The sequence below is a fragment of the Anopheles moucheti genome, chromosome 3 (genome assembly GCF_943734755.1).
Source record: "Anopheles moucheti chromosome 3, idAnoMoucSN_F20_07, whole genome shotgun sequence".
NCBI classification, from domain to species: Eukaryota; Metazoa; Arthropoda; class Insecta; order Diptera; family Culicidae; genus Anopheles; species Anopheles moucheti.
The window spans coordinates 18,457,378-18,476,466 of NC_069141.1; the positions used below are offsets into that span (position 1 = coordinate 18,457,378).

At 46.8% G+C, this 19,089-nt stretch overlaps 1 protein-coding gene across 1 annotated transcript in view; it reads left to right on the forward strand.

Moving 5' to 3' along the window:
- The first annotated feature begins 2,605 nt into the window (after nucleotides 1-2,605).
- The window catches only part of LOC128305703 (neural-cadherin-like), a 113,581-nt gene continuing 97,097 nt past the window's right edge, over nucleotides 2,606-19,089 (forward strand). The window contains exon 1 of the mRNA XM_053043283.1: nucleotides 2,606-2,657. Coding sequence (XP_052899243.1) covers nucleotides 2,606-2,657 — 52 coding nt within the window. The remainder of the gene's footprint in view (nucleotides 2,658-19,089) is intronic.

The following is a 19,089-nucleotide window of genomic DNA, read 5'->3' on the forward strand; positions in this document are numbered from 1 at the left end:
TTCCCTGTGTGTTATCTGAATCGTGAAGATAATAGCAATCAGTTGCTCGATATTTTCCTCGTCCATCCAACTGTAATTGTCCGTGACCTTACTGGTACTGCAGGCGAATGAGTGAAAATCTAATATATTTATAGTGAGTTATAGTTTATAAGAGTGTGCCGGGGCGAAAATTTAAATGTGCATATTGTGGTGTTGCTTCGTACATCAAGTTCAACTCGAAATGCCAAATGCTATCGTATAGAAGCCATTGCTTCTTATCACATTACGTAATACGATTCTAAACAGACCGGCTAACTTGTCGAAAGTGCTGAAAGTTGTTAAGTTTAGCGCATTAACCATAATTTATTTTCATATTAAACAAAATTGTTCACCGCTTCCCTCGTGATGAAACGAAAGTGATTCTGCGTATGGTGCTGTATTGAATCAGTGTGCACCCGTAGTTTCAAGGATAAAACAGCATAAAAATACACCAAAGAAAAACTCATCTACTTGTGAAGTAGTTTCGCTTGCGTTCGGGAAGAAAAAAAAAAGCAACCAAAAGCAAAGCTTCACGGAAGCAAGCGCCAAAAGACCATCCACCGACCATCCGACGGGGCTTCACATTATTCCTGGTCGCGTTTGTTGTACGTACACACAAGTGGAGCAACACTTCACAAGGAAGTTCGCCTTCGTCTGCCATCGGGTGAAGGTTCCCGTTCGTTTCTTTGCGTATGGATTAACGTATCCGCCATGAGCCGGAGCGCGGCAATCCGGATGACTTACCGTTGCGCGGCATCGGGCGTTACGTTACCGGAGTGATGTTTTGTGTTGTGCAAAAAGTGCAAAAAAATAAAAACGATGGTAAAGGGTCTCGCCTGCCGTTTCGTTAAATTTTCAAAGGGATGCAGTGCACAATTTTTCTGTTTTGTTTTCCCACCCAACTGAGTGTGTGACAAATCACACCGACGGATAATACGACCTTACAGAAGGATACATACCGTACGCGATGTAATTCTATGGGTGCTCTGCGTTTTTGTTTTCTTCTTGCTAGTGACTGCGGAGAACTGGCTCCGGTAAAGCTTGATGTAACCGATGACGGTAAAGAAAGGATACTGCCCGAAGAATAAGCTCCGCATGCTTACCGTGAGTGTATGTGTGCAAAACAAATGACCTCTTGAGAAGAAACGAATGTACCGAACGCTTTTGCGGAAAAAGGCGCCCGAAGTCAAATGCCTCGACACTCGACGCTGCCAGCCACTATTTGCCAGTACAACTAGTGCGCTGCGGTACAGCCTCAAAACACAACACGCACACGGACACCGTTCCGAAAAAAAAGCCTCGGAATTTTTGTTCGGTGTGAGATTACGAAAAAAAAACCGGTCGCCCCGACCGGGGTTTGGTGAAACCATTTATCATTGGAACAGACACCGGAACGTGGAATCTTGGTGACGCGACAGTCAGGCGCGTCCCCATGCTTACCGACCGCAAAGTGCACATACACGCCGCTGTTTGGAGTTTATGCGTGAAACAAGCGGACTCGAAACGGAACTCCCTTTCCTTTGCCCTCCTCGCATGATCACCCCCCGGTAACGAAAGCGGATTATCGGCCTCAAAATCCACCCGGAATAATTGCACCGCAGCGTATCGACGTCAACTTTTGGAGCTTGGAGGCATCAACAAAAAACACACCAATGAAAAATGGTGTGCTCCACTGGGGGCGAAGAGTGGGGGGAATTTTTTTCCGGCTGGCTGGTGGGATGATGATAAGAGCGCATATTATCAACCACCTTTCAACTCCGCCCTCCCGCTCCACTCCGCCTCAACCCATCATGGGGAAAGTTGTTCAATTATAACTGCATTAGCGCAACCATAATTCCAGTGTGTTTGAGTAAGATCTCCTCAATTTTCTCTCCGTCATTTTGCCCAACGCGCTTTCCACCATAATCAACCATCCACACCGGAAACGCATCCACGGAAGCAAACTATACCGAGTGTGGTGTGCGAGAGTGTGCGACGATAGGTGCAATGTGTGTGTTTGCGTTGCGAAGGAAGGAAAGCGATTCTTTGCATACCGACCGACACTCAATATTCCTTCGCACGGCGACGACACAATTCGGTGGTGAAATTCCTTGCGTGTTGGTGGCGCACTACCGGAACTCCTTCCGGAACCAGGATGCTTCGCAGACAGCATTTGCCAAAGTTTTGCCTCCTATGTGTGTGGGCAAAATGCAATAAACGAAGTGTATGTGGGCGTGTGTGTGTGTGTGTATACCATTGCGCCTTTCGTATAAGTGTGTGGTGTTCGTTCGTTGGCTGATGTTCATTTCCTTTCCATTTTTAGATACCCATTAAAACTGGAGTGTAATTGAATTTGATAATTTTCCTTCGTTATCTCTAGCAAATTATTCGACCGCTGGAGTGCTTGAGTGTGTCGGTCGTGGTGAGTGTCAGTGCGCAGTGTGACAGTCAGTGGAAAGGAGTAACAAAAAGCGATCCAATTGTGAAACAGTGATAGAAGTGCATCTATCCCGGGCGGTCCAATAGCCGAATAGTTGCACCGAGGCAAACCATGTGCATTGAGTACGATTTGTGGTTTTGACTAGTGATACTGCAACTGATCGGCGTTATGGTGGATCCACTGAAAATATTCTGGGTACTAACAAACAGCACTTATTTAGGTAAGCCAGACCGGGAAGAGATTCGACGCAAGCGCACCTCGTGTGCGCCGAATAAACAAAGTGGAAGCGTTTAATCGTATTAGCGATTTTGGACGATGACATCATGCAAATTTTCTTTTTTTTTGTCTCGATTTTTAGCAATCAGAGTAAAGGGAATTTCCACAAAACGAATGAATTTAATGGAGTTTGGAAATTGCTCTCCACCGTGTGTGGCCATATGTTCCATTCGCTATCACGATCGCCATATCTATTCGAAAAATTTCGTGTTTTCTTTCGCCCACTCGAAATTGGAGTGCTTGTTCGATTTCCATTTAAGAAAGTGCCTCTTTGTTTTATTTTTTTTTTACTTCCAATGACTACAAATAGAAAACAAAAGCAGCATCTTCGATGGCCTATACGTCGAAAAGCGCACGCCTTGCGCGGATGATTATTTTTCCAACGAATTGCAAATCCACCGTCCGTCACATGTCTGCTTTCTTGTGATTGTGTCCTTCCATTTTGTTGTTTCGCACACCCACCCACGCACACACAAACATACAGTTCAATTTAATCGCTGCGGGGCTAACGGCTTTGCCAGCGAAATGGTTTCAACCCAGCAAGGACAAACACTGTTTTGTAGCAAAATGCGAAACCATAAGCTGGCGTAACCATAGCGCATTCGGGGAAAATATATCGCCGCTTACCGCTTCAATATGTCGTCGTCACCCGTTTATGTCGACGTTCGGGAGCGTGATTGAAAGGGACGCAAGCTGCCACAAGCTTTCGCCAATCGTAGGCATACATGAGCGCGAGAAAGCCTTCACACTGCTCTAGCGGCACATCGTCTGGACAGGGCTGGAGCAGAAAACGCACGTACCGGTGCCGGGTGACGGGTGGTGGGCCGTGAGTTTTCGGTTCCATCTTCGCTTTCTTGCCCAGGCTGGGGACAGACGACACGGGAAATTGCTTCGAGGAAGGTTATGTTTCCGTCGGGTTGATCTTTAAACAGAGTTCGGCGTGTAAATTGCATTGCACGGGTGGCTTAGATTGAGGGATTTTTTTCTCTATTGGATTCGATTGAATCTAGTTAGATGGAAATGTCTCGTTTTTATGCTTTTTTGCTGTGACAGTTTTGACGTTTCTTGGTTTATTCATGAATTGCGCGTCAACCACAGTCAAACCGGTAAATAAAAACGATGTAAAACATAGCCTCGCAGCCGGGAAACATCCCTAAAAAGTGACATTCATCCGTAGTGATTGCGTTAAGCTAATCACCAAACTGCTTAAACATACAGCTTAGAAAACATTATGCGGGCGCAGTAAAAAGGTAACCGGGTGAAGGTTTTTTTTTTGGGGCTAAAGGTTGTTCCATACGAAAGGTTCAAAATACATTAGTATGCAACAATCTATAGCGAAATAAAACAGTTTATATAGCTGTCCCCGTTTCTATCGGGTAATATTAAGCACGCAGCTTAGGTCATCAACAAGCGAGGATAAAATTCATTAGTTTCTTCAGTTTTATTGCTGCCGCTTACACAACAAGGCTCAGCTGGAAATAAACTGATACGCCACAGCAAGTAACACCCCGCCGTATCTGGTTCCAGATGACGCATTAAGAAACGATGTCCGTTGCCGCCCATCGATCGGAAGTGAAACATTCCCATCTGGACGGTATCATTATCCTTTCGAAGGCAGAAAAATAACACCCCGAAATTCGGGTTGTCATCGTGGTGTACGGCTACAGCGACGGTTTCTCGCTGGGTTGGCGGTATCGAACCAGTTGGCCGGCAGCAAGGCAGTGCCACACATCGCCATTTGCCCGAGATTTTCCCGGGGAAATCTTCGCAGCCCCACAAAACGGATAATTAATCATCCAACAAAAGCGACTCACGAATGAAGCGAGAAGGCAGGTTAATAAAAATATTGCCACAACCAGACTGCTGCCGCCAGCCAGTACGAAGCAACAAAAAAAAGGGGGGAAGCCAACGAGCAAACACAGAATCCGCTTCCGGTCAGAAGTGTTAATGTTGAATGAACCGCAACCGAACCTAAGGCAACTCGTTCCGTCCGGATCGAAAAAGGAAGATGGAAATGGAGAATGGTAGCGTTGGTGTTGCGTGGGATTGCTTTCATCTTGATAAAGCTACTTGCAAACTCGGTAGACCGTAACCGTTTCCCGGGGAAAAGCGTGAATAATCACTTTTTTCAATGCCACAGTTAGCAGGAGCCGGTAGTCGGTTGCTGTTCGGAGGACGGAAATAAGCCGTGCCGAAAAGAATGGGACAGTATGATGCTGGCGAACTGTGCGTTATTTGTCATCCATCGTATGTACGGCTTCGTAACTGATTACGGAAACTTATTATTAAGTTACATGATGGCAGCTTCGAGCACGGCAATAAGTGGATATCTTTCACCTTAATCAAAACAAAAAAGGGAAATTGTAGGCAAATGCAGGGGTTTTCAGTAGAGTTCGAAAAAAAATGTTGGGACTTTTGAAGCGGAAATTGTTTCTTTCTAAAACTGTTTTGGCCTGACAAAGCAATAATTTTGCCTTTGGAAAAAAATGGAAAATTTTCCACATTAACCGCTATACTTTGAAACTTAAACTCGAAAACCCTGTAAATAAACTGCTATAGACCATAATTTCTTTCGAACCTTCAAACATAATAAAACATGTTTAATAACTTTCTTTATTAATTGACCAAAATTGAAACCGACAATCATCTTCCATCGGGTCCTTGAGAGACTGCCTGAAAGCTTTTCGAGCCCAACCAACCGCCCAAGCAGCAGCAACTCAAGATTGTGTCTAAGCAGCTGAGTCAATCAGGAAACCCACCGAATGCTGCCTACCCTTCCAGAAACACTACACTCATCCAATACAAAGCCATAAGTACTAGCTTCGGGGGATCAAAATTGCCAATTCACTGTAGGCTCTTTTGCGTCGTTTATCAACGATGGAGGCGCCTGGTCGTTCAGCGCCCACAATACCATAAATCGGTGATCCATGAGAATCGGTTTGAACCCGAGCCTGCCAGCTGCTAACCAACTATCGGTGGCCGCTTACATCATGTTTGCAATTTCTCCCTTCATGCTTTCATGTTGTGGCGACCAGCAACAACGACAACAACAGCAAAAATCTTGCTAATCATACGTACGATATGGAAGCACATTGGCAGCGAGAGCAGTTTGCTCAATGCGCGGTACGGTTCGCCCGCATTATTTTGCATTCTTCGACCTCAATTTTCTGTATGATTGATTGTGCCGGGGTGCGGCTAATTTTTGCACTCATGTACTCCCGTCATACTTTCACCGTAAAGCACACGGTAGGGTCGAAAAATCGCACCCGTCCGAAATGCGGGATGGAAAATCAACCCTCGTCTCGCTGTCACGATGCCATTAGGTAACCGTTTCTGGTGGCGTTGGATGTCGTCTTACGGAGGGTTCGAGCACGGTGTTACCCTTGTCAAGCAGGGAAGTGCGGATCGGTGTTTTTTGGGGGCAAAGGTCACCCAACGGTCACGCAAACCGGGAACCGTGAGCGGTGCGGGTGCCAGAGTTTTCCGAAACAAACTGAATACAACTATCCTCTGGGAGGGGAATTATCGTTGTTGTTTCTTTCTTTCAGACTGTGGAGACTGTACAAATTGCACATTTTCAGCTTGTAGCAGGTTATGCTTTCGATCCACATAAATTGTACGTTATCGCGTTGGTTAGTTTACTTCGCGTAAACGTTTCGTAACTGATCCTGCTCATCTTCGCCGGCAACCAGCACTGACAAAGTGTTGTAAAACGAAGCGCCACAAACTGACCAGTGTCGGGCTGGAGAGCTTCGAAAGGGAATAATTAAAACAATTATCCCAACCCCCCATCCAGCTTGGCGTGCTTCCGTTCCATCAACGCGCCAAGCATCCCAAATGCCCTTGCCATTGGCCATTGCTGGTTGCTGGGGCCGCAACAGTTGTAGGTGAGATGAAAAATGAAATATCTTGCCATGCCGGCATCGGCATCGAGAGCCAAAGGCACATCGGCACACCAACCGCTTCCATATTAATCTTCATACCAGCACCAACCCAGAAGACCATCGCATCTTGGTAAACTTTGATTTCCCTGCCCATTCGGCAAGCAACGAACGGCAGCCATCGCCGCCCACTTTCGTTTCACGCAAACACGCACGCAAAAAGCCAGAAAATGGCTCCCAACCCCAAAACATTCCGCTAATAAGCAAACAGATTAAAATGATTTCATTTGCGAATAATTGGTTTTTCTTGATTGCTTTTCTTGTCTTTTCCTGGGCCGGATGTTGCCAGGTACAAGGATGGCGGATGTATAGTGGCCGGAGTTTGGCATTCTCACACACACAGCGGTGGTGTTGATTTCACTTCAACGATACCAAAACATGGTTGGTGCAAAGAAATTTAACGTAAAACTTTCCTAATGAAATTGAGAGTGAAGCTTCTTTTTCTCTTGCTTTTTCTTGGGAGTAAAAATGTAGCTTTTGCTTTCTTCAAGCCTACCGGCTGGTTCGATCGTAGGATTATATTACACAGCTAGGCGCGGGTGTTGGCATCTGTTGAGTGTCGGTGTGTTTTATGCGCTGTAGCTTTGGCGAGTGTTGTGCACCGCACCCAATTACCCCACTATCCACTCCGTTAGGTGAGTGTTTACGTTAAGTTTATTTTTTCCTCCCCCGCTTAATGCCACGCTCAAAAGCGCCGTTCGGTACATCCATTTTGACGAGCTACGCGGTTGAAGAACTGGTTCCATCCATTTTGCCAGACGCCTGGTTGCCTGGTTGAGTAGTAAAAAGTACAACAATATTGCTGCCCAGGACAGCCTTCACGCACACCCCCTCCCTGATTCGGAGCGCCCGAAAGCATTAGGTCGGACGCTGGGCAACCGATAAATTGTACGGACGAGGGTTTGCACCTCTCGAGGGGGATTTGTGTTTTTTTTTCTTTGCACCCTGCGTGATATAAACACAAACTGTCCGGATCGGTTCACGCAGTAGCTTAGTGTGCTGTGTTGAAGTTGACGCGAAGAGAAGAAAACATATAACCGCTTCAACGCCGTTTCATTTCAACAAAAACCAACAACTCCTCAAAGTGAATGAAAGGCTAGGAAAAAGAGACGCAAAAAAAAAGCGAAATATGGAAAGCATCTTTTCCGAGCAGAAGAATAAACAGTGCGACAGCAGTAAGAGAGCAAAACTTCACCAAAGTAGTCTCAACAGTTTTTTAAACGTAAAATCAAGAGCGTTTCTTCTGTGGTGGATTATTTCTGCACCTTTTGCCTGACCGACGACAGGCGGCTAGTTTCGTGATGCTACCAGAATGTTCGTGAGCGAGTTTCTTTATGCTATTAATAGAATTTAAATGCTTTCCATTAGCAAATTGCGGAGGCACCGAACAGGACAGGAAGTTGTCAAACTTTCAACTGTTTTATGTATCCGCGCCGATAGGAAGTAAATCGGATTAAAGTTGATCAATTGCTGGGTGCTCGAGCCATACGCACTGTAAGCATTTGTTTAATGGCAGAAAATACAATAAATACACAACCATTACATGTTGAGGAGTAGCATTAGATTAGAGTGCCAATTTCAACGCAAAGCCAGCCTTTTTACTGCAAAAACCACTCTCGTGCATGGCAGAAGCATGGAAAGCATGCATGGAAAGCAACCCGGGCAATGAAGAGCGATGAATTCTAGATTCAATTATGATGAAGAGAACGATGCTCTAGGATAGTGTCTGTTTTTCAATGCCAACCCCCGGGGGCACTTGTCTACCCGATCGCAAAACGACCCGTCCAAAGCCTGTCGTCATTAATTATTCATGCCCGGAACGAGTGCGGGTATACGGTAGACCCCCCCCCCCCCCCCCCCCTTTAAAGAACGTTTAGGAATGCATACCAGATTGGAATGTTACCTTTTCCTGGCAGGTTCGGCATCTTTCTCTTCAGCTTGCGCTCCGCTTCACATTCCTACTGCATTAAAATCCCTGCACTTGCTCTCCGCAAGGCTGGTAAAAGCACAGTTTTTCCTTCTTTGATCTAGCGGCCTCGGTGTGGAACTTTCATCTTCCCCGAAGCGTATCATATGTTTGTCGAGAAAGATCTTCTGATGAAATTAATGTCTCACATTTCATCGTGCTTCTGTCGTCGTGTTTCAGAAAAAAAAGTGTAGTAAAGGAAAGTGGTTGAGCAAGGCATAACATAGTGATGTGCAGTGAGTGAACTGAGCGGGGCCGGCGAGGTTTTCCACTTTCGTGAACTCTAATCACCCGGGCAAAGGCTCACTCGTTCAAAACCATTCTAACGATGTTCTTTACGAGTGCACACGGAATCTTGACGCTCCGTTGATTACCGGTTTGTGGAAAAGCTAAAGGCGGCATGTCGCTTCATTCGCCCGTATGGGAACACAAATTTCTTAAACGTTCCCTGGAAAGCTTGCTCGCTTTCCATCCAGTCAGTCTGCAGGCAGAACTCAAGGTTATTTATGATATTGATAGTCATATTTACCGAAGCGGAAGAGATATATGTGAGGAATGTTTTTGTGTGGAGCCACTCGAAGCATCCACCCCTTCGCACTCCCCCCAGTTAACGTCACTAAGCATCTTGTGAAGGTGAAGCGATCATATTGCTTTAAGCCTCATCACTGAACCGTGTGAACTGATCTCTCTGTACGCGTCGCAGCACATTGCAAAGAAAACAGGAAGTGGTTTAATGGCTGAAATCACATAATGGCATCTTCTCTCCCTCCCACCAATATCGCCCCCCCCCCCCCCCCCGCCCACTTTCGCACCCACCCACCTTGTCCACAGGAACTCTTTCATTGTGCATTCTCATTCCACCGTAATGAACGTCATTATCCATGGAATGTCAAATTTATTGGTTTTGCAGGCAACGCATACTGATACAGGCGCGTTGCGGACGTGTTGAACCAACCAAAGGTTCAGCACGTTTTTTTTTCGTTCGTTCGGATGTTGTTGTGCATGTTCACTTTCTTTTAGGTTCACTGGCACGGCCTGCACCAGCATCATCATCATGCGCAACGCGCCCACGGACGACGAAAACTTCATTTACTATGCATTATATGCAACCCCGTACGAGCAATTGGGCCGCATACCAGGCTGGAACCGTTCGGCAACGGCAGCGAAAAGGCGGCCTTTCACATCCGGGATATCACGAATATTCGACACGTCGTTAATTTTCATTGCCACTGGTCTTTGGTCCGTTTTTCTCGCTCCGTATCGCCAGCGTTTGGTGAATGGTTTTGCATTCTTTTGTTGTTTACATATTCCACAGCGTTTCGTACTTTGGGGCTATCACATCGAGTGCGAGCTACTGCAGTAAGGTAGCGGTTTTTTTTTCTCCTGTTGTGTAAGGCAATCGAAGCTGTTCTCTCTCGAAGAAGAGCTAACGGGTAGCTGTTGAGTCTACCATAAGCCTGAAGTAACACTGTGCGACGCGTAAGGCAGAATCTTTTTCAACAATTTTTCACTCGGCTTAAGCTGAGCCGGGTGTCGTTTTTTTTCCCCCTCACCGCATCTTCCTTGGCTCGCAGTGCTATTGGCTCGAATGCCGTAAGGATGATTGTCAGCTTTTAGCGCAACTTCCCTCAATCCACGTGGAAAGTGGAACGATTTATAAGGAGCGAGTAGCAGCAAAAAAAAAAAAAAAAACAGCTCCACCAAACCTTCGCAGCAGAACCAATCCGGCACACATTCTTTCCGGCGGTTGGTTGGCTGTGGCGCTGGTTGACAGACAGGCAAGATGCATGATAGTGCATCAGCGACGAAGCGAAGGCATTTACCCATGATCGTTTCGTTTCTTTTGCCGTGCTGTATGCTGCGCATCTTTCGCGGTGCCTCGTGAAATGGGTAGGCTGTGTGCTTCAGTGTACCGGATTAGCCCCGACGTAAGGATCCGAAGCGAACTGAAGCTTTTGTGAACACGTCCGCCCGGCGAGCTGTCGACCGTTCATCCGGAACGCGTTTGAAGTAATTGCGTGCATAAGCCGTGCTGAAGATATTGAAGATGGGTGGCGTGTGTGTGAGTGTCTGTGTGCGAGCGATTTTCCCTGTTACTGTTTTTCCACTCTGTTTGTGCAGGTTCCCGTACATACCGAAAGAAATAATTCATCCCGTTGCATTCAAAATGACTATCCATTAGCAGCGTATATCCTTCGTACCCACGCGTTCGCAGCGCTGTTCCAACAGCTGAAGTAACACCGTGCGCAAACGGGGCAGGACACCGACTGGCCAGCTTTTAAGAAGCTGCGTGCCGAGATTTCCATCCATTACCGGCCGTTGGGTTGGGTTGGAAGGGGGCTGAAACCGGACCATTGGTGGAAGGATTAAATTTATGGATCGGAAACTGTCGCTTGTGATTTTCACTATCTGCAAACTGACCGTGAATAACAGATTTCGGTGTGCGCAGGGCAAGCTTCAAACTTTACCCTTCGTTTGGTTTTCTTGTTTTCTCGCATTTTTTCCCCCTGTATGTGGATGGCATTGTGGCTGCTATCGTGTCGCGTGACGAATATAAATCATCGCCTGCCAACGGACTGTGTCATAATCAAGGCGAGTCCAGGCGAGTCCGGGCTGAAGCACACAGCAAGCGAGAGTGTTTTCGAGCGTGACTAAAATATTCCTACGCAAAGCAGTAGCGGCGCAGCGAGTGGTTGCCGGTCGGAAAGATAAAGAACGTGCACATGGCTTGGGAATGATGTTCCCGGGCACACACTGCGTCTTATCACGATCGATGTTTCATTGTGCTTTCGTTATTGGATTATGTGTTTTTTTTTTTGTGTGTGTGGTTGAGTGTGTGTTACACTTGAGGAGATATATTTCAGGAGTAAACATATTTTTTGTTGTGATTTAAACTTCAGGAAATGGTGGAACTTTAAATTCATCACTGATAAGAACTTGGAATATACAATCACACGAGTGGCTTGTCCAATGGGGAAGTCTCAAACGAAGATGTTAAACTATCTCTCAGGAATGGAAGTCCTTTCATTTAAAAACTCATCCAAGACTCTATTGGGACAGTAATAGATAGTTCTCTATTAATTTAATTCCAACAATTCCTGTAGATTCTCTGGAATGAATTTAACTTCAAACTCACTTATAGAAATCCTTGAAGAAAATTCATCTCGAAATATTGTTTTTTTAAATAAAATTATGAAACAAATACAACTACTATTTTTCTCACTAGGAACACTCTTTGGGGAAATTTTTATCACAAAATAATAGTTTGTGAAACTAAATAATAGTAATACATAACCATCAGCTCCCAGCAAATACCCTTTACGGGAAAGTAAATAACAATCATCATTAGGCAACTTCGTACACTACGATTTGAATGTTATCAACGGCAGGAATTTAATTAATTCCTGATGATAAGATAAGCTAGCCAATAGGAGAAAGAGCACTGAGCAGCTTAACACTTTCCGGAAGCTACTGACAGTTTAATTTCCACGAGTATCATCCACCACCGGCGTGGTGGCAACATCCATGTAGACTTTGGCCCAACCGCAAACAATGCGGCTGCTGTCAAATATCGATCTGATGTGGCATGTGCCCTCGCACCGCGTCATACTTCGGCCATCCGCGAAATCGTTTGCCTATCTGCGCTCATTGAAACTCAGTTTGTCATCGGTAATCCTTATCAAATAGAACCCACCTGCGCCCATCGCACCCTCGCGCGAAGGGTCTTGATTTTCGCCCGTGCCCTTGTGCGTTCGCGCATGTTTTAGGGTGTTGTATATGTGTGATATGTGAAAGCTTGTTTTTTTTTTCGTTATGATGGCGAAAATTCACCACCGTGTGTTCTGCGCCAAATATCCCATCGTAACGTTCCATACGCCTCGCAGCGATTTGTCAATGTGTTTCCACTGGTAAACATGTTCTTGTTTTGGCCGCAAACAAAGTTGACAAGGCGGCGACAACAACCCAACAAGGGCCTTTGGACGTCATGGCGTCGGTGGCAATTCTTTTCATTTTTTTGTGTGAGCTGTGCGCTAACGGCACGCTTTGGTCGCGTAGTGCGAGTGTCGAGATTGATGAAGCTATCATCTTCACGGGCGTGAACCAGCTGCCAGTGTGTGCGCTAAATCCCAGTGCAGATCAATGTCTTTTTGTGTGACTTCACTTTCCACCTGGGGAACGCGAGCGAGCGAGAAGGAATTGTGGAGAATTTATCATCTCGATCGTTTCATTAAGATTACCACCAGTCAGTAGCGGCTCCATAACGCCCTTGCCGGGTGGTAAAACCTTGGCGCGTGATAAGATGAAGAACGTTCCGGCTTTGCAGCGTTCCAGGGTGGAGAGAAGATGGGCAAAAAGTTCATCATTCTGCTGGTGATTGTTGTTGTGATTGGTAAAAGTCACGCTTATCGATGTTGTCACTTGTCAATTGGTAACAGTGTACCGAGGCGCAGATTTGGCTCGTGGATACGTGCTTCTGCCGTGCGAAACGGTTGCTACGTGATGAAAAGCAACACAAAGCAACCTTGAAGTGGATCGGTTTCTTTACTCCACTTCATCATTACACGGTTTCGTTGCTGGGATGGGAAAGGGCATCCTAGATAAGACGGCTCGAATAAGATGGTGCGCCTCAGGGATGGGAAGTTCGAAAAGTGTATGCGGAATGCCTTGTTTCAATGTCAGTAGTCTTGGCCTACTTCCGGATTTAACACACTTGATTGAATCTAGATGTCACGAGCACGACTTTCTTCTTGAGTGCGTTCAAGCTATCCCTTTATCATAACCGCTGTACCGCAACTTGATCCCCTCAATATGCAAAATACGTCATTAATGGATGCGACAAGCGTCACATATCATCACAACTCACCACTTTACCATACCGCAGATGAAACAAAAAAAAAGCACACTTATGGGTCGCATCTCATCATTGTATCTTTCCATCGAATTGACTTTAGATCTCATCATCTTCCGGTGCGCCATCGCTTGCCGGTTTGCCGGAAGTCAACGATACGGTGCGACCCACCCGCACCCCCCTCGGGCGTGGAAAAGTCTTGCTGACAGGACGTAATTTTTGCGACCGGTGCGAGACAATCCCAACCCAAGCGTGCGATCGTTTCGTGAAACAATAAAATATTGTTTACGACACATGCCCGTGTTGTGGGCGCGGCCCGTGCGACAAAAAGCCGCGACGGGATGGAGGGAATTTGCACAACCGTTCACATACCCATGATGACAACACACGGAGCGTTTCGAGCGTCTCCGGTAATCAGCTTCCGCGAAATTGAATCTACCAAAAAACCGCATGTTGTCTGATGGCATTATGTCGGATTTGCGATCTAAGCCCTATGCCACTGCACATGATGTGCGCCGCAAAAGGTCGTACGCGGCAAAGTCTTACACCTTACGCCGAAAGGTGCCGTCGTGGTGTCCTCTGTCAGCCCAGTGGCCGTGACGCCGCTGTGGAGGCGTTCGCCAAAAGCCGAAAGGTAATCTCCCAACCCCACTCGCTCGCGCTAGGCTCATCTTTCGTCCTGGCTAATGACTTTATGGCATTGCGGAAAGGTTTAAAGGTGTGTGAGAAAGAGATGGGAAGAACAAGAGAGAGTGTGAGAGAAAGGTGATCCTGTGATGCATTGGTTGAAGCGAGGCAGCGGAGTTTGATGTTTGCCAAGGGTTGATTTTGTGTGTGCAGGCATCTAATGAGCAATGTGTTCCTTGTACACGTTCTCGCACTCAACCCGTCATCAACAGGAGCCCGGGCGTTAGTCTCACACGTCTTTAGTCATCCAAATGCTTCATTTCTATGTTTAAGTTCCTTCGCCCCACATAAGCGCGAGGTGGAAAGTGCCTTTCTGTCACTCGAACATCAGCGTCATCGTTGTCACACGTAGTCAGCGTGGTTTTGAAAAACGGCTTTTCCACGGAAAAGCCACCAGCAAGTGATTGTGTCTGTCAGTCAGCCCGCGCTTTTCCCCGCGGGGAGTCCCAATCCCAATCGCCACGCACCGCTGGCATTGACAACCGAGCAAACTCCCGAAGAAAGCAAACGAAAACGGTCTCGCTTTCCTTTCGCAAAAGGTTGAGGTACTTCAGTCACGTAGTGGCTTTCTATTTTCAGCCGCACCGAAACACCCACTCTATTGAGTAATCTGCACAGTTAAGGGCCCGGGCGGGACAAATTGTGAAGCGAAATTCCATTGCCGGAGGGATCATTAATTTAATTTTCCCGATTTTCCCCCTGCAGCAGGGCGCAGGGCGCACCTACGAAACGACCTGCCAGGAGGTTAGCGGTTTTATTGGGTTGTTATTTGTGCGGGTACAACGGTTTTTAAAGCCATCTGAGGTCTCCCAGAAAGTGAGTGATCGCTTAACGAAGCTTTACTGCAAAGCCCGAGGCGTCGCTTCTTCCAGGGTTGGAAGGAAACGAGTTGTGGGAAAGCGAACGCATCAGCGAAAAATCCCGTACCAACCGTACGAGATAAGCAGATCCCGCTCGTTTCGGGTGGATTAGTGATAATCGTCTGCGAACTGATTGGCGTTTTGTCGGACGTACCGCACGTTGCCATTCATTTTTCAAACAGCTTAGGAGCGCCACCGCGTACGGTTAAGCTTTTGAGCGCGAAACAAACCGGAAAACTAGCCATCACTTATTGCTGCTAAGCGCAGGAGATCAATTGGGGCACGGCAACGTCTTTCCGGGGCCAAAGGCACTCTAAATGGTTCGAGATCCCGAAACCACACCCGCCGGCCCCGTACGGTTGAGTGACACAGGCAAGATAGAAATCAAATTAAAAAGTTCTCGTTTCTCAACCCATCAACCCGGAAAGGGCTTTGTGTGAAGTTTTGGGGACAAAAAACCAAAAAAAAGGAAAGCCCTTCGATAGGAGACATTTGTCTTATGTGGTACAGCGTAATTATGGCTTTTCATTCTACACCCCGGATCCCGGACACCGGACAAGGTCGATTCGTTAGCAGTTGGTTTTTTTTTTATTTCTTTGCCTTTCGCACCGGGACGCACTTGAACATCCTCATCTTCTCGTTGTCCGCTGTCCACTCATTAGTTTTCCGGGCCGAGTTTTGCATGTGGAAAGCTATCTTTTAATCGAGTTTTTCGGGTTTGAATTTAGAAAACGATGGCATGATTTTTTTCCTCCTCCTCGTGCTATGTTGTCTTCCAGCGTAGGTTTCGTGTGTTTTCAGCTCTCGTTTTTGTTGTGCGAATTGCCGGGTATGCCAACAAAAGGAACAAAAAAAAAAAGGACAAACCTCGGATGCCCGAAGTGCATCACACAGACACACAGCAATCAGCATTTCCGGCTGTGCTCTTGTCCTACCGCCCGAAAACGGAACTAATTCGATTCTCGGGACGAAAATCAAGGTTTTCCCCCTTCGGATGAAACGTTTTTCCGGGGCAAGAAAAATCCAATTGAACCTTGTTCCGACGGTACGGCTGAGATTCGATGGTGCAAAAAGTGAACTCGATAAGTGGACGCTAAGATTTGGCCAGACGCGTCGAGGACTTACCCGAGCCGGGGAGAGTGGTTTGTGGGGTGTTTAACGGCAAGTCGGTGCAAATGATTGCACCCTAAAAGGCGTCGGCAGTTCCGATTCATTATCGATTTGCTAATGCTAATCAAGTGCCACGTGCAGCGGACTGATTGTTCGGCTCCAGTGTGGACACGCGCTGATCCTTCGATTGCAATTTGATGATTTTGATCTTTTTTTTCCGTTTGCTTGCATTTCGTTTCAGGTGAGCCATTTAGATGCAATGAAATAGAGCTGTTGAAGGTGCTTCTTCAATATCGAATCGACGCTAGCGACGCAACAGAAAAGGCAATCAAATGTTTGACCGTATGAAATTGCATCCGATTTCAATCGTTTTCGTATTACAATTTGATTCATGTGATTTTAAATCGTTCTTCGTCGGGTAAGGTAGTGGGAAGAGAGGAAAAAAAGCGACATACATTCTGTTCCGGAAGTGTCCATTTGACTCGACTTCGACCTTCGTGTGCTCCCCGACGACAGGCTGTGGAATGGTTGGAACATATTTCATTCCAACTAACGTAACACAATTAGTGTCATGCACGAGCATACGAGGTCCTTTTTTCCCGAGACATGGGGTCACATGGTGACGGTTGACCTCCGCAAAAGTTGGTCGATCCGACAGCACGGTCATTAGGTGCTTATTCAGTGCGCAGGGAGAAAGTGAGAGAGAGTATAAGGGGTGTGAAAACTTTTTTTTGCTCAAAATGACTTATGACACTCCCAATCTAACCACTGGACCAGTTGTGCTGCTTCCGGACGAGACGAGTAGTGACCAGTCCAGTTGGTGGTTCACTGCTGCTACTAAACCTACCAAACGTGTAGCTACACGATGCTGAAAAGATGCACCCAGGCTAGTGCTGTTGGTGAAAAGTTGATGTGGTTTAGCATCTCGACTAGGTAGTTCCAGTCCAGTGCGATTAGCAGAATCGGGCAAACATGCGATAAGGTCATCTCGTGATGAAGTTCAACACACACGAGCAGCAAAACCGCAAATAAATTCCACTTGTCTAGCAACACCGTCCGGGTGGAAGTTAATTTTCCTGCCAACAATAAAGCATGTTTTAAAATTATCAACCATCTCATGCATGCTGCAAAATGTTGAAGGTATCTCAAGTACCATCGATCCCACAAGTGATGTGAATATCTTTTGCAAAATATGTGTAACCTCGAAACATCCTTCCCAGATTTATGACCTGGTTTTACATAAACAATGTTTGAGCTGGCCATCGCAGTGCTTGTCAACTGCTTCCAGGGCAACCTTGTCACCATTTCGATCATCGAAACAGATGCACCGGGGAAAGCGTGGATTAAACATTCCATCGAAACGATGTCCTCTTTGGCCTGTGGCATGTCTGTACATCCGCCAGTAAACGCATCGTTCACACAACCTTCCGCCCTAAACAGCTTTTAACAGTGAGCTTTTCGAGACTTCGCTTTTAGCTTTCCCCGCCCAGATTGCGGTTCCGTCACCGTGTGTAGCGGTTTTTCCAAGCAAAAGTGTGTGTTAGTTAGTTTGTGGGAAGCTGCGCCGCCTGCCCTACGGGACTCAGCTTACACCAAAAGAGGTTTTTGCACAGATAATGCCTGATGCCGTGGGTTGTATCTAATGAAATATTTATTTCACTTTTTATGCCACCAACCAGTGGATACACTGTGACTTGACTCTACAAACACTACGAGCTGGGTCGAACTCTGTCCTGGTAGTTTGGTGTGGACCCGAGCAGAAGAGAAAAAAACGGATCCACTTGGTAGATGCGAAAGCGCATCTGCTGCAGTTGGTGTTTTAAGCATACCAACACCCGAAGCTCTGGATCAGGTCGCCGAAAGTTCGATCGGCAACCAAGGCCCCCCCTCGGAATGTCTGGTGTTTCTGCATAATCATGTCAACAGTTATGGTTTTGTGCACAGTGCAGCCCCGGTGGCTGCAGTTGCATGCACCGTGCGGTTGTTGCTGGTGCCGTGCGAAAGAAAGATTGCTTGCCATATTCAAATCCCATCACCACTTGGCCGCTCGCTCGCTCGGGGGAACGTTTTTGGAAGCCCCGTGTGGTTTTTGCCGCTAGAGCTGAGGTTGTGCGATGTATTAGTGCCACTGCCGGTCTGGGGTCTGGCCAGCTTATGCTGTGCCAATTGTGCCGTGTGGTACGGATGCTCTTACACCGATTCATGCAATGCTCGAAGCACACGGTCGGAACCGGCAAGTGAACATAAATATTTGCGTTTTGTACCGTTTGCTGCTGGCAGTTTTCGGGGGTACTTTCACCGTCAGCGTAACACCAACTTTGTCCGTTACACGATAGCACCGCGCAGTGGCTTCGGTCAAACCACGAAGCCATTAACGGCAACAGCAATACAAGCCAGCTGGGCAAGCTTCGAGTACTCGAGCAGGGGGGATAAAAAAGAATTCATAAAAATACGATTGTTGCATGTCCGTCCGGTATTGGGGAGACCTTCCGGGTGATACGAACGCGGAAAGTCCGGATCACCATCGGTAACCCGATTGCTTGTCCAATTTCCAGTTCCCGAAATCTGACCCAGAGGCGCGATGCGTAGAATTATGAATAATGCATAGCAGACCTATGGGAGACAGGATGGGCTCCGGAGCATCCCATAACGGATGCATAACAGAGCCCAGCTCCGCATTCATTTTAAATAACAATTGATGCTTCTGCTTACGATGTGCTAATGTGTGGAATGAGATTTTTGGTGAATACTTCACCGCCACACGCCGGACACAAAGTTACACGGCACAGGAGCACGCCCATTGCAATGGACGTAAGTAGGCAAAGGAATGAACATGCATGCAAACCCGGTTCCACCGGCGATCAACTAGTCCACTGCCTCACCTTGCAGTTTCCAAAATCACTTATCTTCTCAAACGACCGCTTGCCAATACGGTTTGTCGCTGACAACGCTGAACGGTCACA